Raw genomic sequence first — 25,977 nt, 5'->3', positions numbered from 1 at the left:
CACTATTCAAATGAGGCTTTGAGGATTTCTGCACATATTAAACACAGGTGCACTCACTGAGACAATAGCTTGTGTTATGCCAGAATCCATTGTATGAGAGCTTAACAAATGCCTTATAGAGACAGAAAACCGATAACTCAAGTGTGTGATAGCACGCTGACATGCAAGGGCGCACACACACACACACAACTGTACAGAAGTAAACTCTTTCATACAGAATTTAGAGATGGCTTCAGTACGTTTGTTTTTTGCTCATTCCTGGAAGTCTTTGTGAAAAACTGTAGGTATTGATGTGTATTGTACTTTCTGCATATACAACAAGTTCACAGTGCACAGATAAATGATTTGGCAACATATTGTAGTTCATTGGCAACTTTTTGCACTGTCCCATTGAAATATTGCCCCTCCAGCTACAATGTGATGAGTATGGAGGGTGTAAGTAGTGTGTATGTGTGTGATGAAAAGAGGCCTCAACACATGGGAGTGCTGAATCTCCAGCTGCTCCTAATTCTCCCTCATGGGCTTCTTCTGGCAAAGGGTGTCAACCGCATGCTAATGTGTGCAACCTCTGAGTTGTGTGTGTGTGCTTCTATCTTGTCAGTGTGCCCTTTTTCTGTATAGTATGTGTGACATCTGCAGGAAATGAGAGCCATCCTCCTATAGCTGATGAAGACAAAGAGACTGACAGACTCTATAAGCTCGCTGAAGCCAAAATGTTGGAGGACATCCAAACTCTTTGGGCCCTTTTTCCTAAATGGGCGACAATGATAGATCGCTCTGAACCAACACAGTCTCTTGTAAGCAATATGGAGCAGTGGGGAAACTAAGAAAAAGGAAAAAGTTGCGCTTCAAAGACAAATAGTTAGGTCATATGGCAACAATATAGCACAAACAATAAAACACAATCTATATGTGCATGGCGTTGTGTTTGATATATGGAGACTTTGCCTCAACAAGGCCCTAAAACCACACAAAACTGCACCAGCGCTGCATCATGAATAAAATGTGGTCTGAACTGGAAACCCTTCATGATTTTCCGATGTGGAATTGTGGGAGACCCCACACATAATGAGTGTTTTCACAATGCGCCCTAACTGAAGCCCACACACTCAATGATAATGTGACCAATCTCAACCTGAGATCTCAGTCCAGCTTACATTAACTGGCAAGACTCTGACACTGCTTATTGTGTATTGAGTAAATACAGAGACAGATCTTTTTTTAAAAGAGAGAGATTTACATGAAACTGTGGCTTTAAACTCAGGCCAAAAACAGTTCAGACCATTTCAAAAAGGCAAACTGGATTTCACATGTGTGTAATCAGAAGGCACCGCTAATGAAAAACAGACAAGGGAATCATTTTTAGCATGAATCAAACCACCTTTTGAATTGCATCGCTGCATCTTGTCTGCTTCAGTAAGTAAGCAGCAGAATAGGGTTTGGTTCTCACAGGTATCAGAACACACAGCATGAACAGATCAGATGTGTCAAAACTGAATCTTTACAAATATGACATTACATGATAATCAAGTATCCTCTGCTATTCACAAAGGGCACTTGTCATTCATGTAATAAGATTTCAAGGAAAATCTTTGACGCCCTCTAGTGGTTTACTACCAAAACTCTAAAAATGTCATGTGCTGTAAAAGTTGTAAATCCCTCTGGAACACACTCCTGATTCTGACCTGAATAAATAAACTGACTTCACTTGACATAATGCCCCCATAATCATAATCTCATTAACTAGAACACTGCCAAACAGCAATGACGTCATCATAGCTGCCTGTCAAGAACAACTCTTTCATTTCCACAATGCGATTTCTTAATGCAACAATATTTAAACATTTATTTATGAGTTTCATATCAATATTTTGAATAGCACAGTCAGTAGTTGGAGCACATGCCAGTGTTTCATCATTAACTCATCAACAATCTACATACCATCGACATACATTCATCTGTGAGTTACTCAGTGCAGAAAAACAAACCCAAAGTCTACGACGTCCCTTTACAGTGTGCTGAGTCTTGGCAAAGATGGTGTATTGTTGCAAAAGATTTCAGTAAAAAATTCAAATGAATATTTCACTCTTTTACCTTTGGGACAGGAACAGCTACATCAAGACGGAAACTATTTCTCTGACTAAGTGATCCACAACAGCCAAGCCAAGACTCATCATCTCTACAGCGTTCCATCTGTAACATCTATGGGAGAAGGGATGGCATGTGATCGATTAGACCGCGAGGACAGCAGCTTTCACTGGCTCTCACTGAAGTCAGCTTCTTCACTGCAGAGAATGAAACCTCAATGTTTAGGAAAATCTGAAAATAAGTCTACAAGTCACAAAAGTGTGTTAATGTTTAAATCCATCATCTGACATGTACACACATTTTCGGTGTCTAGTGCAGCATAGACATAATTACACGTGTGACCAGGACCAACCACTAGGTGGAGTTATGAATTCAGGAATTTAAGAAAATGACTCCACTCCCACTGAGACCATCTTAATGTTTGTAGTCATCGCCTTGAGAGTTACCAAGAGTTTGGTTAATTTAACTTAACCCACAGTTCAACATTCGGGGCTGCTATTTTCAGGAATACAGACATAACTACAAATATGAAGACAGTAAACTAGATTTCATTTGCTGTCGCTTGTCACAGTGCATTGTCAGCTCAGGCACACAATTATGATATAATCACTTACCAGCAGAATTGTGAAAGAGGCACATTGTGTTTACTTCAAAAGGAAAGGTAATTTATGGTTGTATCTTAACACTGACACCAGCTTTCTCAAGCACTGTGATGGGCAAAAAACATTAACGTAGAAATCTGCACAGTGAAAACATGATAAACCAATTTTGACCATTAGCTGAACAGAGTAGAATGCATTTTGAGTATCTGTGTCCATTTCCTTTGTCCAGCTCAAACTAAATCATGCATCTAAGCCAAGGTCATGATGCAAAAACAGTCAGGTATCAGAGATGTATTAGCTCGGATCAAAGTCCATTTCAATGTACGTGCAATACTGCACAAGAAGGACTTAAAATCAGCCTGCTGGGTTAATGGCACAATTTCTTTATGATTGCAATGGAGCCGAAACATGTCTTCCTGCGTCTGCCTGCTTAGCTTAGATCACTGGGTCAGAGTTCAAGATTCAGAGGTTGAAGTTTAGGTGTCAGGTCATTGTTCCATCTGCCTGTTGAGGGTGGTCTGTTGGGGACCCGGCGTGCTCAGTAAGGGTCCATCTTGATCCTTCTGTACAAGCAGCTGGTGAACACCATCCCACAGATCTGAAAACAGGATGTGTTAGGAAAGAAAAGCGCTGCTCAGTCACCATGGAAGACTGCAGGAAGCCTGAATGATATTGACTGTGGGAATAGAAAGGGGTTAAAGGTGATGGGGTTAGGAGGGAAAAGTCTGGTTACTATGGGGTTGTCAGCAGTCAAGCAGCTGTTACTGCAGCAGCATGTGTGTACAGGCTTTTACAAGCAGATGCAAAATGAGGAGTTGATAGTGGTGTCAAAACAAAAATGTATGCACAAATATTAATCTTCGCTGTCCATTTTCTTCACAGGGAAACGCTCCACAAAAACGCAACTACTGTTCATGAATACGACTGAAATCTGAGATTAGACTGAAGGTCATTCCAAGAGGTATAAAGTCAGGTTGTAATGGCAATGAAAACAGAGTATCCAATACCAATCCAATCCAATGCCTGATTAAATACTGTGTTCTGCATCAGAACGCAGTGACATCACTTCAGCCTTAATGCTAGTGTTGATCACAGAAACTCCTATGTGATGATTATATGGTATGTTATCAATTTCACAAATAAAAATCACTTCTATTAGTATTAGATTACGTAATCTCTTCTCAAGAAAAGTTAGACTATACTCTACAATGAGAGATTATGAAAAAAAATTCAAGAAAAATGGGGTCAGGTTTCCAAGATCTAAATGATATTCCAATATGAGGTTTTGTATAAACTAACACTGATGTTGTAAATTCATCTGGAAGTGTCAACATTTATAAAGACATATGATCTTATCATGTAATCTCCTGGCTTCACTGTAAGCTCACAGACTCTATGCAGAACCTTAAAGAATCCACAAGACAAGATTTACAGGAGCACTGCGCACTACCATAGAAAAGGTCAAAAATAAAGTACAGCAGGAACAGACATTCACCTAATCCACTGGGCCTGCCTGGCTTGATGGATAAACAAGAAAGTGCCCAGATTCACTCTTTGAGTCTCTGAAAGCGCACTGAGAAAACCTTATTGAGCAATTGTGTATTGACTCACCACAACCTCTCTTCAGGCAAGTTTCCAGTTTTATTTTCCCCTTCTCTACCACCACCAGTAATGGGTATGTAGACGCACAACATTTTGGCTCAGGAACAATGATATGAGAAGAAAAGTGAGAAAAAGCCTCTCTGCATTTCTGGTTTCCTGAAGCCAAATTTCAGAAGACAGGGGCCATTGATCCAAAAGAAGTGATGATGAAACTGTGTGTAATAAAAAAAAAAAAAAAAAACACTGCGCAAGAAAGTCAATATCCATGATAGCCTAATTTATTTTAGACTGTAGCTAACTATAGCAACAACACTATGCTTGCTGTGTCCACAAAAGCACTTTTGTTTTTTCAAAGCTGGAAACACCACGTGCTGATGGCGCTTTGGAGGCGCAGCGTTTTTCAGCTGAGACACTTTGGTTACTATGGTACAGAATATCTGCACAAGTAACAATTTATTTACGTGTCGCAAGTACCTAATGTCTGAGAAGGCTCACGTGACCATCAAATACTGAATCTAAAAATGTCAGCCCAAGGCAGCATACTTTCTCTGGCCCTTGCCATGGATGAAGAGAAGGCTGAAGCATGAGAGGACAGACCAGCCTGTGTGCTCTTCCTAAGAATGCTGAGTACCATTGTTTGGTTCAAGAGCTGAGGTTGGATGGAGCCCAGTTCAAGGAGTATTTCACATGAGCAGGACAGTCTGAAGTGTTATTATCCTGCCCCTAAGCCGTGATTGGACAGCTGAGTAAAAAGTGATTGTAAAGAGTGCAGCGTTTTACCCGAAGTCCAACATTTTTCAATTCTTGGCATCCAGCAAAAAAAAAAGAAAAAGAAAAAGCGTACATTTAAGACTCCACAGTCACTTAAGTGTACAGTCATCACCCTTCTGTCAATTTCAGTAATTAGAAAAAGAAAAGTTTAAAGTTAGGTAATCACTCCTGCCACCATCTTTTGTAAATATCAATTAACTGGAAAATATAAAAACCGCATACGAAATCCATCTCCAGCCCTCATTACAGAACTCAACAGCTACACAAATAAACCCCTCCCTTCAGTGCTCCTTTAGAAGTTAAGCCCATGAAATGCTTTGCCAGGGCAACAACACTAACAACTGCGCTAGCTGACCAAAAGAGAAACGTGGCAGAATCCTGAGCATCTGCTGCCTGCAGGTAATTTAGCCTCAAAAAGTCATGTTTCAAAGGCAATTATGTGTAATTCCAATACTCTGTGGTAGCAAGTAAAATATTTTTATCCCAAGTTGGCAAGTTAATATGTCTAATGTTATTTACATTTCACTACTATTATTGTGTAGATGTGGGCGAGGATGTTGTAGAGGGAGAGAAACAGAAGCAGAGGCAGAAGCAGAGGAAGTTAGAGGTCAGGGTGCAAATGGTTCCCCTGCTGCGGATTGGCTGGAATAGTGTTGTGTGGCTCAGTCCAAGCCACTTTGTTCGTTTCCCATTTACAGAGCCAGGGCTGTGTACGAACACCAGACTGTATTTTCAGCACACACACAGAACGGACAGCTAACAGACCATGAGGACAGTCAGACTCTGAGAAAATCTGTACTGTCAGCACAGGTAGTTTACAGAAATAGGTAGTACTACTACTGAATAAAGATAAAGATTTGCACTCTAGCTAGCAACAACATTGGGCACAAGCTATGATTATTCAAGCCATTCTCATGATGTGTTTGACCTTTATCACATGCTTATCAGCCATAACAGCCCACTATCACAACATGCAGAGCAACAATCTGTAATACACAGCCAAAGCCAGACAGCTGCATGCTTCACACCAGGCAAAAGATCACATAAAAACATAAATGTGCTCATTTAGTATACAAGTAGCCTGCAGATTTCACATTTAACAGAGAGCAGACAGTCACACAAGGACATGCAGTCATATATCAAATTTCCACAATGCCCTCCAACCTTGTCTCTCCAGTTGATTAAACCACAAAGCTGCTCTAGAGCTAAATCACAATGTACCGAAGTCCTCCTCCTCTTCTTTATAGAGCAGATAGATAAAGCAGGCTGTCAAGACTGCCCCGGCCAGCTATTGTGACACCACACACACACACACACACACAAGGACATAGAGACATACAGTGCAATTCACCATAGACAGGTTAGTGTGGTACATGAGACGCACATGTAGTTTATGACATTAATCAAAGACAAAAAACTACAGCTAGTCTAAGTTAACATGAATTTCAACAAATCTACATTATTTTAGTGAGTCTGACAGTTACTAGGAGGGCCCCACGACTTCCACAATACAGAAAACACTCACAGGGTCACAGAATTTAATCTAAAAAACAGGATCAACTGTAAAACCTTGTGAAACATGGCAGAAACTGACAAAATGTGGATCCCGTTTAGAAAAAACAGGGCTTTCCCTTCCATTTTGGTCCAGTGACACATACAGAAAGAGTCATTTGTGAAAGAGGCAGAGCGCTCACTAGAGCTCATCCCTTCCACAGACTCTCAGAAGTGCAACCACATTGACAGATGGAAGACACTGTAAACGAGTAGGAGCATGGAATGGACGTGAGAGCGGCCTCCGTCAGATCCACTTAGCCGGTGTGTTTGAGCTGCATATGGAGGCTGTCCTGCAGATGATCCATTTCATGAAAAACAGTCTAATGCTGTCTTACATCAAATTTGTTGGTATTCATTAAATTTTGAATAATTTTTCTTACTGAACTGTTGAAAATGTTATTAATCCACCACATGATTGAACAATTTTCTGATCACAAAATGTGCTTAAATCTTGAACATGGAATTTGAGAAAAAAATAAAACAGAATCTGGAAAAAATTATCATAGATTTCATAGGGCCCTACGGAGTTAGAAAGGTATACTAACATTTAGACAGACTGGAGCAATTGACAAAGACCAGACGTAACAGTAAGCCGAGAGTACAAAAGGAGAGCAAACATGTGCTTGGACAGACTCATGCAGCACTTTCTCCAGATATGTTCTATGGATATATTCAGCACCTCATCTATATGTTAAACATAATCCCTTCAGATCGTTTGGGGATTAAAAAACCTGTCACCTGCCTCAACCATCAAGGAGATCATAGTCTGGTGAGTTCTCATCTTATGCTGTTGCAAGCATTGATTATTATGGGAGAGAACTTCTGGCCTCAAGTCAGCAGGAACATCTGGCCTTATTCTCAGTTCCCATGTGCCTGATGAAAACTGTTCAGCATGTAAAATGCTGGGCATTAAAGGGCATGTCAGGCTTATGAATGCCACTGGGAAGAATCAGTGCAGGTTTGTTTGGTCTCAAGTTTCCCTCATGTTAATTTACAAAGAGATGGTGCAGAGCTGTACGAGGGCTGTCAGCCAGCACAAAATTGGCAAAAAAAAAAAAAAAAAAAAAAAAAAAAAAGCCTCCCTGTATGCCTCCTTGGTCTCTGTGAGGCTTAAAAGCTTAAAAGCTCCAGTCCATCTCAGCCTGGGACAAATCAAATAATAGGAATGAACAAAACCAGGTAATGATAACAGATAGTCTGGGGTGAGATGAAAAGGAACGTCCATTTAGAGGTTGTTGACCTACCATGGTACATTTTCAGTAATGGAAAGAATAAAACACATCTGTCCATGGTTTTGTAAGGTTTTCTTCACAAAGGGCAGCATTTCATTCAGAAAGGTAAAAGGGTTATGTAATTTTTTTTTGATAAAATAATACCTGGGTTTATATAAAGTGGAGTTTGCTCAGGATGAGCACAACTTCAACAACTATGTGAACTACATATCACTTACCTGCAGACAGGCCACTCCTATTCCCACGGCACCAATGACCAACAGGTGGTCAGCCAGAAACTGCTCCAGCTTAGTGATGCAACCACCCTGCAGAGCCAAAGGCTGACAGTTAAAAAGCCATAATCGACAATATTACCTTTGTTCCAATGGCCGTTTGGCTCACACTCTCCATGGCCACTTTCAAAATCATTACAGCAAACAAGAAAACATCCTGCAGAGAACGTGGGTTTATTAAAGCTGGCACACTCCAACCTGTTTATCTTCTGTACATTTTCAGACCGCTCTTACCTATCTCCCCTCCTCCCCCATATCATGTTGACATGTTTTTGTTAAATTCTGAGGGTGCATCTTCATGTTTACGCCTTTACACATGATGCAGGCAGTGTACTGTCAGCGGTAAGAAGGGGGGGCTGAACGGTTTGACAGAAGAAGGTGGAAACACCAAAGCAGCACAGATAAGCAAAGCATTCAAAACCTCATCTTTTATTCATTTCCAGAGAGCTCATTTTATCAGAGAAAAGTTTCAAACTATAGTGGCTTCACTGTTTCTGTCTCTATTTTACTTCCAGACGGGAGATATCAGGACATGGGGAAATCTCAAAAATACTTTTGCGATATTGTCTAATGGCAGCAAAGCAATGTCCAGTGAAATCCATGGGCAGTCTATTTTGGTCATTCAATTCCACAAATGCAATGTGATATTTAAGAGTTAGACTGAATATGGCACTAGCCACATAACATTCCTATCTTCCAGAAGTGTAGTCCACTGACCTCCACCTTGTAGATGTTGGAGGGGTGGTCTCTCTTGCCACATCGAGGGGTGATGGTTTTACAGCAGCTGTCTGGCACCACCCTGCCTTCTGCCAGCTTTGATGAAACGTAAACACTCACCATCCAGTCGTGGGAGCTGTTGCTGCCACAGCACTTGAACTGGTGAGGCAGAGAGAGGGAAGCATAGGAGTTTGACATCATGACATCACTCACTGTTAGCACAAATCCCTCCTTTTATCCCTCGTTAGAACTAAGCCAAGGTTTACTCAGATTAATTAATTTGGCTCAAACTTCCTCACATTAGTATTGGGTAAACTTTGACAATTCTTGCAGCTGAAGGGAGTGGCATTCCCTCCTCTCAGCAACTTGGACAAAATGACATTAGCTCTAGCAATTTCACCAATCATTTTTGGCACAATAGTTGAAGCAAACCCCAATGGATAACACAGAGCTTGGAGCAATTTCTTCTCCTGAATTTCAGCATAATTTAAAACTACGTCCCAGACGGTAGCTGCAGACTGAGTCATGGAAAAAGACTTTATAACAAGTGTGACTGCACTTGACCATACCAACTTAAAAAAGTGCAGCATATAATCTAACAAAAACCAAACAAAACCTCAGAGGCTTTTGTAAATATAGTCCATACATCCTGTTGTAGTCTGTCCACAGCTAATGTGATGGCCTCCTTCCCTGGCTGGGCATAGTTCTCCGTCATAGTCTGGTTGAGATGCAGCTTCAGCTCCTCACTCAGCTGGATATGAGGAACAAAGACAGACAGCAGACACACACACAACAGGAAATAGTGTGTGTAAGACAGAGAAGGTGTGGGGGAGTGTTTATGGGACGGGAAAAAAAACATATACTTTGTAACCACAGGCTGCTTCATTTATTACACAAGGGGACACATCAAATACAAAGACTTTAAGGTAAGAGAGTTTTGAAGAGATAATCTTGACAAAAGGGAAAAGAGTGGGAGGATTAGGCCAAGACAGATAAGTAGCAACTCCCACGCATCTGTGAGACCTGTGATTGAAAAGACATTAGAAAAAATAGACTTTAAATATAGGCTTTGATGTGTGTATAAGTTTGTGCACGCGCATGCATGCGCACACACACACATGGGAGAGATGAGGAACACAGAGAGGAGATGAGAGCCCTTATCTTTAAAGTGAGTCTATCCTGTGCTGAACCCTTTTCCATTCTAATAAATCTCTGTGCTTGCCCGCAGATAGTGCGGTGCTCTTTGCAGTCCTAGCTGACTGACAGGCAGATGTTTGTGAGATAACAAGATCCTAAGAAGTGTGTGTTAGATGAACTCCAGACACCGAACATAACACTCGGTGCAGGTGGTACATGGTGACAACCCACATACGCACAGAAAAAGGAGAGAGAGAACAGCGAAAAAGAAAAGCTTAAAGATCTTATGTGGATTCTCCAGTGGCTTATCATCGTCCATGCCCTACAAGACGGAACAAAGACCACGAGGAAACCTTTTCACATGGGGGGGGAAAAATGTCCTCAATAGATTCATTTGTAGGCAGACACACAAAAAGTATGCAATGATGCCCGGTACACAACTTCTCTCTGAAGTTACAGTGAAAAGTCCACACTAAACAATACACTGAAACTAGTTATTTTGATACTAAAGGTGTGTCGATATTCAGACGCTCCCAGAAGACGAAGAGTTCATCAAAATGCAATTAAAACATTCTCTCAGCAAAACACCCTCACTGCCTACCTGTCTGCATCCCATATTCTCTATATATAATAACATAAGAATATTTTTGTAAAAGACATATCACAACAGATTGGTGAAAACTTTTTCATGCAGTGAGCCAACCTTAAAAAGCCTTCAGGCGACCACTGCGACATACAATTACATAAACGCAGTGATCATCGTTCACCAATAATTGAGCAGTAGTTTTAATGTAATTGAGCAGTGATCACTTACCCTCTGGTAATACACATATGCCAGTACTCCAGCCACCAGTTCAATCACGAAGATCAACAGCAGGCAGAAGAAATACTGTAGATGAGAAAGAGGACAGAGAGCCAGTCAGAGTATTATGCTGAAGTAACTCATTTGAGAAAGTTGATCACACCCATGACAGCTCAATAAAAACTTCCATCAACTGTCACTGTGCTGCATCTGTCACTTCCAACACAGATGGCCATGCAGCACAGAAAGAGGCGACCGAAAATCTATCGGACAGGCTGTAGAATCAGATATCTCTTGGGCATCTCATAAAGAGCTCTCCATGCTGCTTGAAACCAAACACCATCTTAGCAAAAGCTAAATTAAGGTCATTTAAATATCAACCACCTGAAACAGCAAAAACATTCATTTAAATTCCTCTGGAGTACAAGGAATATAACAAATCAGACATCAGATCAGAGTGCATCAATAACTGAGCAGCTAAAAAAAAAAAGTCAATAAAAAAGAAAGGCTGTTGGTTTGAACTGCAAGCTTCATCCTTAAAGATAAGCATTATTGTACACTGAAATGCAGAGCACAGTTATGTAAACTGTGTAGCGAACAGATCACCCACACATTTTGAGGGCTCAGGCAGACAGTTGTGGAATGAGTGAGATCAGCTAAAATAACACAAACTTTTGCCTTCCCATAAAATGGTTCATTTAACACACACACACACACACACACACACACACACACACGCACACAATGCCGCAAGATGCAAACACACACAACAACTAATTAGGCCCACCTGTCGCAGAGCGGGAAACAACAGTTTGACAGCAGCAACAGCGCTGCTTCACTCACGATCATTATGGAGAGACAGATGCTACTCCCCATCCTGTGCCATGCAGGAAACAAAATGATGGCAAACTACTGGTCAAACAAAGAGCCGCAGGAGAGCAATGATCTCACTGAACAAATACACGACACTTTAGCAAACATTGTCTTCTGTTTTATAGTTATCACAGTAATTACGTCGGGCAGAAACAGACTGCTCTGTATCTCATGGTTACAAGAGTAAAAAACACTCCACTCTGTGTGCCTGCTGCCCACACAAAATGCTAACTTTCTCTCACTCTTTCTTTACACACACACACACACACACACACACACACACACACACTTACAGGCTAGCATCACTTATTCTCCTCAAACAAATCTATAAATAGCACATCATTGCAGTTGATAATCAACCAAAATGCACCACACAATCCAAATCCTCAAAGCATGTACCTCTTCACTCCTACAAGCCCATTTCTCTTTCCTATTGCTCCATCCATCAACCGTAGATGGATAGACCTATAAATAGTCCTGCGGCAGTGAACGTTCACCTCCCGCCTGCTTCTCTCCCACTGGGCTCTGTCTCTGTAAAATAATGAGGACAGTAAGGGTCCTGTCAGAGCCATTTGTCAGTGATAGACCATAGGCCAGGGAGAGAATGGAGGAGTTCCATGCCATGTTGTTGCATACTTGTTGTCTAGTTGTGCAGAGAAAGCTAACCTTTGCGTACATGTGGGCGAGCATCTGGTTTCTCAGCGCAGACATGACACAATCTAGCACCACTAATAAGTAGCCTGGACCATCACCATTGTTGCCCACATGATTATTCAAATCACATAACTCATGAGACAGTATCGCCGCACGACAGGAAACGCTAACCTTTCTATATCAGAATGTTAAATGGGTTTCTAGCTTCTCGTGGCACGAGTTTGGAGAATCCTTTAGTGCGTGAGTGACATTTGTTTTACATCATTCTGTATCCCAATACACACTACACACGACTGTACACACCAATCCTATCCATTTTGAGCATATGCAGTCTGAATGATGTCCATAAGCACACATCTTACCCAATTCCTAACAAAAAAATGTAAAGTCATACATTTCTTATATACTAACTGCAAGAAAGATATACTACAAACAATTGTATGTAATACACTACATTCAGCATTAATGAGTAGGATGGACTTCAGATGGTAAAAGTGAAGGGAAGTTTTTCATTTTGCTGGACAGCCACTGTAAGGATTCAGCACAATTTTAGCACAGAATTGTTCGCACCCGACTAATTTTAGAATTGGGTGAAATTGCTGCTTGCTTGTTGCATTCAGTTTGAGGCACGTCACGATGCTGGATTAAAGGCTGAAAGGATCAACGATCTGGCTCCCAGATGATGGGACAGATTTCTGGCACATCAGATATTTTGGTGGGCTATCTTGCAGTTTGAGCAGTTCCACAGTTCGATATCCCATTTGGCCGTTGTCAAAACATCCATTTTAACCTGTGAGCTTTAAAGATAACTGGAGTAATATTTCACATGTTGCGGCTCAAACCAAAGTCTTGAGACTGCTGTGATATAAAAATCTTCTCTGTGTCTTCCAGCCATCTGGAATTTTTTTTCCATTGATAGCAGAACTGCACAACATAGCGCTGCCATTCTCTCTTTTTGTCATCATTGAAGACATAGCCATTTGGTCTGAACAATGGACCAGAGGTTCTGTGCATACACCCCGTGCAAGCATCCATGTCAGCTGCAGGTTCTGGTGAGTAGTGTGAGTTAACACGATGTACAAGATCATTTAAATGTCAGTCTCTGCCCAGCATAACAGAGAATGCAATCATCTGTTTCCATCATCATTGGAGGAAAATGTGACAATATATATCTACTAATATTTATTTCAAATCATACCACCAAAGGACCAAGTGTTACGGTGGAAGGTAGGCAGTAAGCTCCACCCCTTCAGTGATGTGCACCTGTTGCTGGCACCTGCACTCATTAGCGCAGCTGGAACTAATCAGCCGGGCTGTTCTATAAAACGAGGCTTGTGGCTCTGCTTTAGTTGGGTGTGTGATACCGGAGAGTTAACACCTTCAGTTGGCTCTCCTGGTTTTGTGTGTGGCATTGATGAATGAGTGTGTGAATGGTCTTAAACTGTAGTGATTCTTTCTTTTCCAGAACTTCACTCTCTCCTTTTTAGTGACTCTCAATTTTTGTTTTTGGGCTCCTTTCTTTTGTTCTTCTGTCGTTCTGATAGAATTAGTGGGCATTTGTGGATAACTTATTCCCCATCACCTTTTAGACCACAAGAGACCCATTTTGTGTTGAGTGCAGTTTGTCTTGTTGTTAGTTTCCCCTACCAGCGACCACCATTGTTTGTTTTGAGGGGAAACGTAACATAAGTGATAAACGATGATGACTGAGGATGATTCAGTCCTCAGCCTAGATTGCACTTGATCAAGGCACAGCTGAGTTAATTTAGTTTCACTCATACATACACACACATACTGACACAAATCTAAATATATTCTTGCAGAACATTACGATGTCACAGTGAAACTGACCTTTGACTTTTTGGATGTAAAATGTCATCATCTTGTCCTCTGAGACATTTGTCTGAAATTTTGTCAAAATCAGTGTATGAATTCCTGAGTTGTGACCAAAAATGTGATTTGTGGGATCTATCATTGGTGCCAGTAAAATATATCCTGCAGTCTGCTTTATTCCCTCCACTGTGGGCTCTGCTCTGAAGTTATGCTGCTGTTCGTTCTGTGTGAACAGGCAGCAAAGAGAGACAGCAGAGGCAGTGAGGCTGAAAAGTTGTTTTTGTGCACCTTCATTCCAGTCATCAACTTCCCTCTTTTTCAGAGGACATCGTCGTTCTCATTCACTTTCTTCACCACGGGTAGCTCAATGCTGTGCAGTAGGGCATGTGTTTCGATGTGCAAGCCACAAACCGCTAAAAAACGGTTTATTTCTGTTGTGTGATAGGCTGTTAGATCTATGCATATAGTAACAATGTGTAAAGCATATCATCATTATCAATGTAAATTTTACCATGATCCTCTATTAAGACTGCTTTGTCACCCAGCCCAACTTGTGAATCTGCTAAAATTCACATTCCTTCATCCCACACATACCGTACCATACATCACATCTTAACAACTACAAACACAAATGCAGTGACTTCAGTAGAAAACCCCTCTATGGGTGCCCAGTCTCACCGTGGACAGGCAGCTTTTCTGCTCGCGGATGACAGCACAGCAGCCCAAGAAGCCAGTAACCACCACCAGGCCTCCAGCCAGGATGAGGATATATGCCGAGACAGCAAAAGTGCTGGAGGCCAGCAGACTCAAGTAGTCACTCTTCTCTACCAGTGTCCAGACTCCAACACCCAAAACAGCTGCTCCGCCCACCTGGAAGAGAAGGGGAGAGGGAGAGAGGAGGTAGTGGGGTAAAAAAAAAAAAAAAAAGATAGGGTAAAGAAAGAGATACTATAAAACTGATCTGGGAATAGAAAATGGTTCCATAGAAGAAAAAGATTAAAAACATGATAGAGGCACGATAAAAGCATGGTGAAAAGGTTGAGTCATAAAAGAAAAAGAGAGAAATATGGATGACTTGAACAAAGAAAGGAAATATTGTGAGAACAGTGAGTGTGTCATGTCAATGCAATCTTACAAAAAGACAACAAAGCATAGCACTTTACACAGGAAGTGACAAACAGGAAGGCAGTTCAATGCTATCTCAGTCTGTATCAAAGAAGAGGACATAGCCCCTGCATCTGAAAAGTGAAACCAAAGCAAAAGTGCTTTAATCCAGGATTCTTTCTAATGGCCAGCAGAGGGCAACTGCACTGGTTGCTGAAAGAAGTCCGATTGTACGAAAGCTAATGAGAAAATGACCCTTCTTCTCACTTGATTATTCCCTCACTAAACATTTTCTGAATTAGTTTATGGTCTCAGTCGCAAGAATTATGTCTTCTTCAATACAGCATGATGATGCTTTTGTAAATTATGTTCCTGTTTAGAGTAAAGTAGATGATAAAGCAGGGTATTCTTTAGGGAGTGGCTTCCTTGTGATTGACAAGTTGCTACCACGGAGACGGGTCAATCACGATAGATGAACTGTAATATCCAAATACGGTCACTTCAGGCCAAAACAGCACCAAACTCAAGGCTTCCAAACAGCAGTCCACAAAGCGATGGGTGACGTCACAGTGGCTTCAAAAATCTAAACACGAGAGGACAGTGGAAGGGAGTGAAAGGCTGCATAATACAGGGCAACAAGAAAAGAAAGGAAATAGGGAGAAGTGGCCAGGCATAAACATACATTAACGGCCATCGTAATGACCACTTCCTTACAAACAATCCTGGATACCAGATCAAGGGTGGTGTCCTGAGCTGTTCTTCTCATCAGTTTCAAAGGCGGGCAGATAGGAAATGCCTCAGAGAGTCTCTTGCCTTCATCCTCCCTTTCCATTTCCGTCAAAAGCAAAATCCACAAACTCACAACAACACATGCCCAACCAAAGAGGCACCACTTGGACAAACACAGGGTCCAGAGGAAGACGACCCTTGCCAAACTACAGCACATTTAGAGCTTTCTCTTTACAACAACTAAGATATGCAAGTTCCACCAAATTACAATATACTCACATAAATGTTTTAAACTAGGGTTTGAAAAATAAATACATGGTTCAAACTGACATGGTTTGGGATAAGCCTGGGGTTCAATAGCATTTTATCAAACCCAAATCCAGAGTTAAAACCACTTACTAAAAACATATCCCTTACAGAATACATTTACTAGGGATGCATCAATCTCATCTGCTGCATCTCTATCAAAGTGCATAGATCTGATTATTAGCAAGATGACCAACTAAATGTAGTGAGATGAAAATCCAGCAATGTCCTTGAAAAAGTACTGCCCCCAAGACCGAAGTTATAATGGTGCACTGGTGCACAAAAAAATGAAAAGTGTAAAAAAGGTGTTGTCAGAAAAAATATGTCTGTGGTCCAAGAAGGGAGAGAGAGATGGTGTGTTTTCTCAAGAGATGAGTTTTAAGGTGGTGTCAGAGCATTAACCCAAGCCTGATGACGAAGCTTGATCCCTTGTATCTTGAACCACTCCCACACACAGACCTGCGCCTCTCTCTACACAAAATATTCTCTTTGCCTCAGACTTTAACAGCGTTTCAAAATGACCCCAGGCACTCTGCACAGTAGCTGTGAGTGTATACAGTTTTAGCTGCAAAATTGCAGTATTATAAAGTGCGGTGCCAGAGAGCAGGTCTGACACACTGTTCCCCATCGTACACTGACAAGCCCTAAATAATCTATGACTCACTTTGGGCCGAGTCCATAGCACAGTCATTTCAGAATCAGAACTCTCCTCAATCCTCCTCCCTGTTTCTACATAGTGCTTTCCCTTTAATGTCTCTATCTGCAGTTTTAAAGGAACATTAAAGCCTTTCTACTGTGTCTTACAGCAAAACTTTATGATTTTCCATTCACTACACATACAGAGTAAAAATAAGCTCTAATTACCCTTAAAAACAGGAATAATTGATACCTACAGGCAGTGTAACCACTGTAGGAGGGGGGTTCCTGTAAGGTTTTTGTCAGTGTTGGTATCTTTAAAAGAGGACCACTACAGTTACAGCTCGAACTTACCCAGAAGAGAAAGTTGAAAACAAAGAGCAGGTACTTGAGACACACCGTCATCCAATCCTCCTGGTCATCTTTATAAACCGCCGACATCTTCCTTCCTCCAGTTCCAAATCTGAAAGTGCAGATTTATTCTTACTACAAGAAAAGGATAATGGGAAATAAAAACAATTGACAGGAAAAGTTGAGGGATCCATGCTTGGAAAGCTTTCATGATAACAAAACTTTCATTTTAACTGTATAGATCCTGCTCAGCAAAAACACATCGTCTCAGTTTGGCTTCTGCTACCCAAATGTCATTGTCTTTATCTGAAGGAAAGCAACATGAAACAGAATAAAAAGAGACTGGCAGCTAACATACAAAGACAGACACTGACAGGTAACTGATGCAGGTCCAAATTAGCGAGGCAAAACAAACCTACTCATGTCAAGGCTCAGTTTATTGTCATCTGACTGCTCTGCTTCAAATGTGCGCCACGGTACATAAAAGTAATCACAGTGATTGTGCTTGCCAAAGGGATACAGCTGCCTCTCAAATGTCACAACAAAAGCATCATCTCAACAGCAACGTCAAGTCCCCTTTTCAGCATTTACAGTCTGCCACATTACCAAGTCAAATACGCTCCAAAACGCACAGCCTGATCACACAGCAGGATCACGGAACACTCTAAAAGGCCCTTTGAGTGTGACTGAAAAAACTTGAATCATGCTAGCGAGCTAAAAGGCGCATTTCTTTCACAACACTGCGACTTCAAACTTTTAATCTTGACTATTTTCTAACTGAAATTCCTTCTGCTGTACTTGTACAATGAGGGGCTTCATCGGGGGTACATCTTACTAGTTGTTAAGTGATGCAGCATATAAGTTCACAATATGACACCCTCTTGTTATATCCACAAACCGCACCTTAAATTATTCATAGCACTGAACAGATCATAAACCTCTGAATCACTGATTGAGTTGAGCACAGTTTCAGTTCTGTAAATAAAAGGCCATGGGGTGGGAAGCACTTAGACCCATAAAATTGATCTATACAGTATCCTTCAGCAGATTGCACCACAGGACATAGTGCAGCGTTTGTGTTTTCTGACCAGAGTTGTATAGCATACACTATGTTCACAACAGTCTGGGTAGGTTGTGTTGGATTACACTTAATACTTAGCCTGGCCTTAACTTCAGTATGGTACATAAACATCCTAGTGGCCCTGTTAAAGGTGTTTCAGAAACCTCAGAGGTGGATATCTCGAGACCTTAGCACATATAACCAGGCTATCTCCATGGCAGAACAGAGGAGTGTGAGGAAATGTTTCAGGTTCTGTCACTGCTCCCACTGTCTAAGATCATACACAATGCAGATTAACAGCCAAATTTCTGAAGACTGAGGTGAACATTGTGGAAGAACTGAAAAAAGTAATACAAAAAAATGTCATACAGGACTGGACACTAATTCATACTTAAGGTTAGCTGCATTATAGCTCCCGCCTCGTGCTCACCTCATTAAATCACCTGTGACAGCACTTCAGCTAACTACTTTAAACATTAATGCGCTACACAAAAGTTATATATAACGTTTTATCTTTCGCCTGGGACGCAAACACACAATTTTAACTAATATTCTCATTCTAGACGACAAATATTATGATAAATAAAGCCTAGTCCTTTAAACAGGCACCTCTTATTAATATGGTGATTTTACAGCACTTAACTTAAGCTAGCGGTTAGCCTGACGTTAAATAACCGTTGTATAGTCCACCGGCAACGTTAGTTCAGGTTTCTTTAGGGATGACAGGCTCTTCCTCGGTGATTTCGGACTTTGACCACTGCCGGTGTCCTTCGGTGTGTTAAGCTACCCATAAATCAAGCGGATATACGTCTTTCACGGTGTAACAGAAACTTTCTTGCCTCCCTTTTTCAGGATGGGTTAGGTTAGGCTCGAGCATCCTGAAAAGAAAACATCCCTCCACCTGCGTTGTTGATGCGCAGGACAAAGTTTAACCGAATTATCTTGCCGTTACAACGACTAACAAACGTTTTCGTCCCATGCTCGAGAACACACTCACCAGACCAGCGTTTAGTGGGGATCAATAACCTCGTTTTGATGCTATTTTCCGTCAAATCACACAGTGTACGGCACTGCAGCAGAGAGCGCTTGGTCCAGACAAGCTTGTTGCTTTCAGGGTGTCCGGGAGCAGGTTTGTGCCGATGCTGCCTTTAAGTGCACCTCGTTTTTTCGTTGATAAGCATGACGGGACTTTTCCACTCTGCTCAGAAGTAGCAGAAAGGAACCAAGTCAAGATACCAAGCAGCATGCTTTTTGCTTCAAATATGACAACGATATATATAATATTAAATGTATGTATCAGGGTCATTGCAAACATTACACATTAAACTCATACAAAGAATAGAAAGGCTTTGCACCAAATTTAGCTACTATCTGCAACAAAAGTAACACCTTCATGTAGACAGACAAAGCAAAATACAGAAATTGAGGTACATTTTATTGATATACAAAAATAGAAATGTGGATATTCCAAGTGTCAAACTGATGTTGAAATTACTGGGGGGGGGGGGGGTTAAACTAACTACTACTACTTTTACTTCAAATATATTGAATATATGAAATTATTAGGCTATGTAAAATGCAAAAAACATAAAATTGTTTATTAATTTTAATTTCACTAACTGGTCAGATTTCCGACAGTCGATGAAGGCGGCGCAGTATGAACTTGTGGAAAGGGTCATGTGGAGCGTCAAAGAAGGAAATGGAGCTGCTACCCTTACCCAAAAGATTGGCTGAACAGCGCCGTGCCATTAACAGCATAACCTTGGTTACAATGTAACCACATACCCCCTGAAGAATTTCACAATGAGGTGAACTTGAATAAACACAGATAAAGGGGGAAAAAAAACACAGACTACATGGAGTATAGTGTCAAACTTAATGTTTTTGCAAGGCCAGTGAATGGATGTGTATTGTAAGCTCTTGGTTTTGACTTGGTTACATCTCATTGTGAATTCCAGTCAAGCCAGTAAAACTAACAATTCATTTTCAAATTGATCTTCATTATGTAAAGAAGACTAGGAAATGACTGAACAGAGTGCCTCTGTGACCCCAATGGGAGACATGGTAATTTGGTATTTCAGTACAGTGCAGATCAGCACTGATTTGATTGTCTGGACTTATCTGCTTTTTCTCCCCCTCATGACTCATTTAATCACCCAAGAAATGCAAAATGCAACAATACACAAAATCCAAAAGAAATGCATTTATAAGCAAGGAGAATACAGACATTAAACCCTCAAAATAAAAAGTTTTTGTTGTGGCATCAGCGCATGTTAATTTTCATGATATACCAGCCAATAATATCTTCTGTATGAAGCAAATGAAAGAGCTTGTTGCTGTCCTTTTTTTTATGGAATCATGAGTCTTCATCACAGCAAGACTTCCTCTCTAACCAAAACACTCTTCACTATGTATTTGCCTCTTTTCCACCTCAGTAATTCAATAAACTTGCAAGCTATTAGGAGTAGATAATGGCTGCAGGAGGAGGCACTCTGCAGTGGTCACCTGGACTGGCGACAATCAGTCTACCAAACAACATTATTTAGCAGAGGATGTCATCCATCAGGACAAGTTTTCCTCATCCAACCAGAACATGAAAAAAACTACAGGATATCATGGTTCTATGGGTAGGAATTTGAAGCGTGTCTGTTTTTCCATTTTCTCATATTTGCATAGGTGACACATGGTGGAACAAACAGAAATGTGGTTTTCCCAAAAGCCAGCTCATTTCTATGCCGAGCTTGTGCCTCTGTGTCCAGTCTCATTCTGCTGGAGTTGGTTTATCACCTCTCCTGCTTTGTAAATCACCTAATGCTTTCTCCCACAGGGAGGGTAGGAGCAGGGCATGACTGAGCATGCAAGTCAAATACAAACTGCCTAAGGGGAAAGCAAACATGATGTACATTGTTGTGTGCATGTGTGATTGTATGAGTGACAAAGAGAAAAGAGGTATGTTTAAAAAGAGAGGAAAAAATACAGAGAGACTTTCAGAATTGCACACTTCCTTGCAGATATGCATCCATTCATTTAAAAGTCACATTATATTTAGCAAGTTTTGACATCTTTTTTCTTGGATGTGAGCCTGTAGACAGCAGGGGGCTGAAATTGTGCACAGACATTGTGCGCAGAGATTAAATGTAGTCAAATCAGTAGTTTTGTATTGTTTTGAATAGATCAGAGGTTCAAAGAGGTGCCCTGTTAAGAGTGCAATGAGCCAAGTGTGAGTCAGCCCAGCTCCTGCTTGTCGTGCCTGACCTCTTGTGGTTAGACTCACCTGGAAGCCACATGACAGACTGGCCTCTTCAAAGAGAGCACAGTTCTATTATTACAAGTCACAAAGAGAAGACAAAGGCAGTAAAATCTACAGCACAGTTCAGGCAGATGATCAAAATATCAACAGAGATATTAGTCGAACAAGAAATGTAGCGCTATCAGACCGTGCAATCCTCCTCGCTAACTTCTGGATTAGGAAATGCCAGGATGAAGTGATAAGAATCTTCTTTCTTGGACAGGAAGCAACAGCACGTTTTACAGGTGAAGCAGGAAATTGCTACAGTGAAAGCTCAGGACTGCTCCTCCTATCTCAGAGCACAACCGTACGATCGAAGAACAAGAGAAACACTTGTGGTGCTGGTAACCAGGGAATTCATGACATGTACTTGAGTATTTCTATCCTTTCTTACTTCATATGTCAAGGCTACTCCACTGCATTATGAAGGCAAATGTAAGCCAAATTTCTGCTTCACTACATTTATTTCACAACATTAGTTATGAGTTGCTTTGCACTGTGGTAGGCTCTTGCTATTTGTATGTAAGGAAAGGATCTGAGTACTTCTTGCACCACTGCATGTTATTATGCTAATGCTAGCATCTTAGTTTAAAGCACCACTATGGCAATGCAGCCTCACAGAGCAGCTAGCATAACTTAAATCTTGTTGTCATAAATTTGTCCCTTCTCGTCATGAAATAAGATGAGAGGTGAGGTTCCCTGTGGATAAATTACATCCTTACATCTCCTAAAAATCAATACATATCAAGACTATAATTTGTAGGATATGTACATTAAGCTATAAGCTAACATTGAATTTGGTGTGATATTTTTGGAATAATAAAAGTGTCTTCTTCTAACTTCACAAATACAAATACTCTTGTCAGTGGAGTAGAAAAGGTTAAATTAGACCAGGAAGTGTATGGCTATGGAGCAATGAGCTTAAAAGTATAATGAATCAGAAATGAAATAACGAATATGCTTTTTATGGGAAACATTACAGACTACAGGAAATGGTGAAACATGTATTTTCCTACTGTCAAAGATGTCAACAAAGGAAAAACCACACAGGTATTCGAGAAAAGTTGCACATCAGTTCACGTGATGCAGGATACGTTCCGAGTTTTTGAAAACACAGCGATAAAAGGAGAATTTAATGTATTAGTATGATTATCCAGAAGTTAGCGGTAATGCGTCCGAAACCTATTTGCCGACTGCCATTAAAAAAACAAAAGAAGAAGAATTCCGTCGCAGGGAGGAGCTCTTACTGACGTCATGTGCCAAACCGAAAGTGAATGAGGAAAGTTAGAAGCGGCGCGTTTTCGGTGTGGTTCGCTGTCAGTTTTTGCTCGTAAAACTTGCTACTTTGCAGGTAAGAAGGACAATATTTCAGTGGTTCGCGTATGAGATAAAATAAACACAAACATCCTGCTTTCATTCAGCCCATTGAGTTGAATTGTATGAGTTGTAATTGTAGTTTTATTGTGCAGATATGGCAGCTGCCAGCAGTCTGCTGTCAGAGGACAAGTTCCTGTGTTCTGTCTGTCTGGACGTGTTCACTGAGCCAGTCTCAACGCCATGTGGACACAACTTCTGCAGCGCATGTATCCATAAGTATTGGGACAGCAGTGACGTTTGCCAGTGTCCACTATGCAAAAGGGAGTTTTCTACAAGACCCGAACTCCAAGTCAACACTGTCGTCTCTGAGTTAACTGCTGAGTTTAAGACTTTAGTTCAAGTCAAAGCCTCAAGTCCAGACCCACAACCTCCTGAAACACCAGACGTTCTTTGTGATATCTGCTCTGAGATGAAGGAGAAGGCTGTTAAATCTTGCCTGATGTGCCTGGCGTCTTTCTGTGAAATACACCTTGAGCCACATCAGAGAGTTGCCGGTCTCAGGAGCCACGTATTATTAGATCCTGTGAAGAATCTTGATGACAGGATGTGCAAGACACACAGCAAGATAACAGAACTGTACTGTCGGACCGACCAGGACTGCATTTGCATCTTGTGTTTCAAAACCAGTCACAAGGGTCATGATGTCGTCTCGCTTGAAGAAGAATATGAAGCAGTGATGGCAAAAAAGGATGCTGCAATGGCAAATATTCAAAATATGATGCAGTCCCGGTCCGAGAAGATAGCTGAAATTGAGAAGTCAGTTGATGAAGCTGGGACAGAGAAAGAAGCCAGCGTGCAGGTCTTCACTGACTTGATCCGCTCCATCCAGAGAAGCCAGGCCGAGCTTGTTGAGGCGATTGAGGAGAGGTACAGAGCAACAAAGCAAAAGGCTGAGGGTTTTCTCACAGATCTGAAGATGGAAGTCGCTGAGCTTAAAAGCAGAAGCAGCCAGCTGGAGCAGCTGTCACAGTCTGTGGATCGCCATCATTTTCTCCAGAGCTTCCCAACCTTGTGCTCTCCTGTAAACAAGGACTGGACCGCCATTGGTGTTCACAGCGATATGTCGTTTGAGGCAGTGAGAGATGCTGTGACTCTGCTGAAACAGAGAGTTGATGAAGTGATGGAAGAGCTTCCTGAGATCATAATGAAGAGAATGAGAGAGCATGCAGTGGACTTGACCTTTGACCCTGACACGGCATATTGTTCACTTGTCATAAGCCAGGATGGAAAACAAGTGACTGATGGAGTCACAGCACAGGAGCTTCCCCACAGTCCAAACAGATTTGAAGTGTGTCCAGAGGTTTTAGCAAAGGAGGGCTTCACAACAGGGAAGTTTTACTACGAGGTGCAGGTGAAGGGGGTGATAAAGTGTGTTGTCGGAGTGGTCAGAGAGTCAGTTGATCGAAAGGAGGACACATTATTTTCAGTTGAAGATGGATTTTGGACCATTGAGCTCAAACAGGGTATATATACAGCATATGCAAAACCAAATGTTGAAGTCAAACCGAAAGAAGAGCCTCAGAAGGTGGGAATCTTTGTGGACTATGAAGGGGGAGTCGTCTCTTTCTATGAGGTGAACTCTAAATCACATATCTATTCTTTCACTGGTTGTCACTTCACAGAGAAACTTTATCCATACTTCAGTCCTCAAGTCAACACAAGTGGAGCAAACTCTGTCCCTCTCATCATAACGCCTGTACCTCAAACACATTAAGTTTGTTAAAAAGACCACTCCCAAATTAACTTTCATCTCGAGAAACATGCTTCACAAATCTACTGATATTAGTAATCAAATTAGCCTTTTCCATGCATGGAAGTATGACACGTCATCATCACTGGCATCCTGGTCCTTTCTCTGCAGTGTACTGACTGATATTGTCAGATGCAGTTGTTTAACCGTGTGTGAGGTTATCAGTGTAATTTATCACGATGTAATGTCTGTTAAGATATCCTGTTGCTCTCTCATGCATACTTTGATTGTTGTAATATGTGTTAGCAGTAAAGTGTAACATTCCTGTACATACAGCCACAACCTTGACCGATTTATCAGATGGAGATTTACAGACAGGGACAGGAGGAATAGACCAGTGCATATAATGTCTTCATTTTGTATGTTTCTCGTAATTCCTTGTGGCTTGAAATGAAGGGATTTTGTGGTCTAAATAAACTACACATCTGGGCTGACTTCCTCATGTCATTTATACCTAGAAGCTCTGTTACAATATTAAACTCATAGCTCCTGAATCTTTAATGTGGGCATAACTCATAAAAACGTAGCATAATGTGAGCGTAATGGCTTCCAAGTGGAGGAACCTGACTCCCTCCCTGCGCTATTTTGAAATTGAAGTAGATTGGACGCTGTAAAGTGCCCACGGACGTACTTCCATCAAAAAATAAATTGCCATTTTTTTTTCATAAGACTTCAGGCATTTACAGGCCTTGATTGCAGCACCTCTGTTATGTTCACTGCTAGAGGGATTACATCACAAGAGCAGCCATGGCCACCAGTCGTGGAGCTGATAGGTTCAGTGTTTTGCACAAAAACAAATAGATATCAAGTGGTTTGCACTTGGGACATTTAGGTCAGCTACACTCCATCTAACTACAGGGCTGCTGCCAGAAGTCAGTCTCAGTGAGTCCTAGCTAGTTGCAGTTTTTAACAATTTAGCTGTAAAATGGAACTCAACACTGTTTCAAGTCTTTGTCATGTTACCTGCTTTGTGAGGCTGGCAAGTCAATCAGCAGTGGTCTGCCCACTGCTTTCACTCCTGACTCCTGCCTATGTGCTCCTGCCCCCACACTGATTTGTATGTGTGTGTATGCATGTGTGTGAGATAGAGTAGATGCACACATTATCCTCGAGTGTGATGCGTGGGCCGATGTTCTTAAGCACCACTGATGGAGCTCATCCATAACTGTGACTAAAACCTGGTGTGTTTCATTGTACTTGGATTTCATTAATGGGACACGAGCCCATTTTTCTTTAGT

At 41.3% G+C, this 25,977-nt stretch overlaps 2 protein-coding genes across 3 annotated transcripts; one reads left to right on the top strand and one right to left on the bottom strand.

Moving 5' to 3' along the window:
- Positions 1-1,074: 1,074 nt before the first annotated feature.
- tspan11 (tetraspanin 11) lies at positions 1,075-19,458 on the bottom strand. 2 transcript variants are annotated; one of them, XM_076721848.1, is made up of 9 exons: positions 19,321-19,444; positions 17,267-17,375; positions 14,816-15,007; positions 10,790-10,864; positions 9,485-9,589; positions 8,839-8,997; positions 8,068-8,154; positions 6,228-6,351; positions 1,075-3,288 (listed from the first exon to the last, which is right to left on the bottom strand). In XM_076721848.1, exons 2-8 carry the CDS (start codon positions 17,351-17,353, stop codon positions 6,274-6,276), a joined length of 783 nt encoding a protein of 260 aa, XP_076577963.1. In that variant the 5' UTR covers positions 17,354-17,375; positions 19,321-19,444; the 3' UTR covers positions 1,075-3,288; positions 6,228-6,273. The 2 variants fall into 2 exon arrangements, with proteins under 2 accessions (XP_076577963.1, XP_076577964.1); XM_076721849.1 differs by lacking the exon at positions 6,228-6,351 and having other exon boundaries at positions 19,321-19,458.
- A 3,456-nt stretch (positions 19,459-22,914) lies between these two features.
- LOC143315070 (E3 ubiquitin-protein ligase TRIM39-like) lies at positions 22,915-24,711 on the top strand. Its single transcript, XM_076722516.1, has 2 exons — positions 22,915-22,963; positions 23,082-24,711. Exon 2 carries the CDS (start codon positions 23,084-23,086, stop codon positions 24,701-24,703), a length of 1,620 nt encoding a protein of 539 aa, XP_076578631.1. The 5' UTR covers positions 22,915-22,963; positions 23,082-23,083; the 3' UTR covers positions 24,704-24,711.
- Positions 24,712-25,977: the final 1,266 nt, after the last annotated feature.

This window comes from Chaetodon auriga, chromosome 22 (assembly GCF_051107435.1).
Source record: "Chaetodon auriga isolate fChaAug3 chromosome 22, fChaAug3.hap1, whole genome shotgun sequence".
In the NCBI taxonomy this organism is placed as follows: Eukaryota; Metazoa; Chordata; class Actinopteri; order Chaetodontiformes; family Chaetodontidae; genus Chaetodon; species Chaetodon auriga.
The sequence above is the reverse complement of the archived record's forward strand: the minus strand, read 5'-3'. Positions and strand labels throughout refer to the sequence as shown.

Excerpts from the sequence above, each read along its gene's own strand:
- LOC143315070 (XM_076722516.1), top strand. The coding sequence starts at position 23,084 with ATGGCAGCTGCCAGCAGTCTGCTGTCAGAGGACAAGTTCCTGTGTTCT.
- tspan11 (XM_076721848.1), bottom strand. The coding sequence starts at position 17,353 with ATGTCGGCGGTTTATAAAGATGACCAGGAGGATTGGATGACGGTGTGT. Across the intron at positions 15,008-17,266 it reads TTTTCAACTTTCTCTTCTGG|GTGGGCGGAGCAGCTGTTTT; the intron begins GTAAGTTCGAGC and ends CTTCTCTTCCAG. Across the intron at positions 9,590-10,789 it reads CATATGTGTATTACCAGAGG|CTGAGTGAGGAGCTGAAGCT; the intron begins GTAAGTGATCAC and ends CCTCATATCCAG.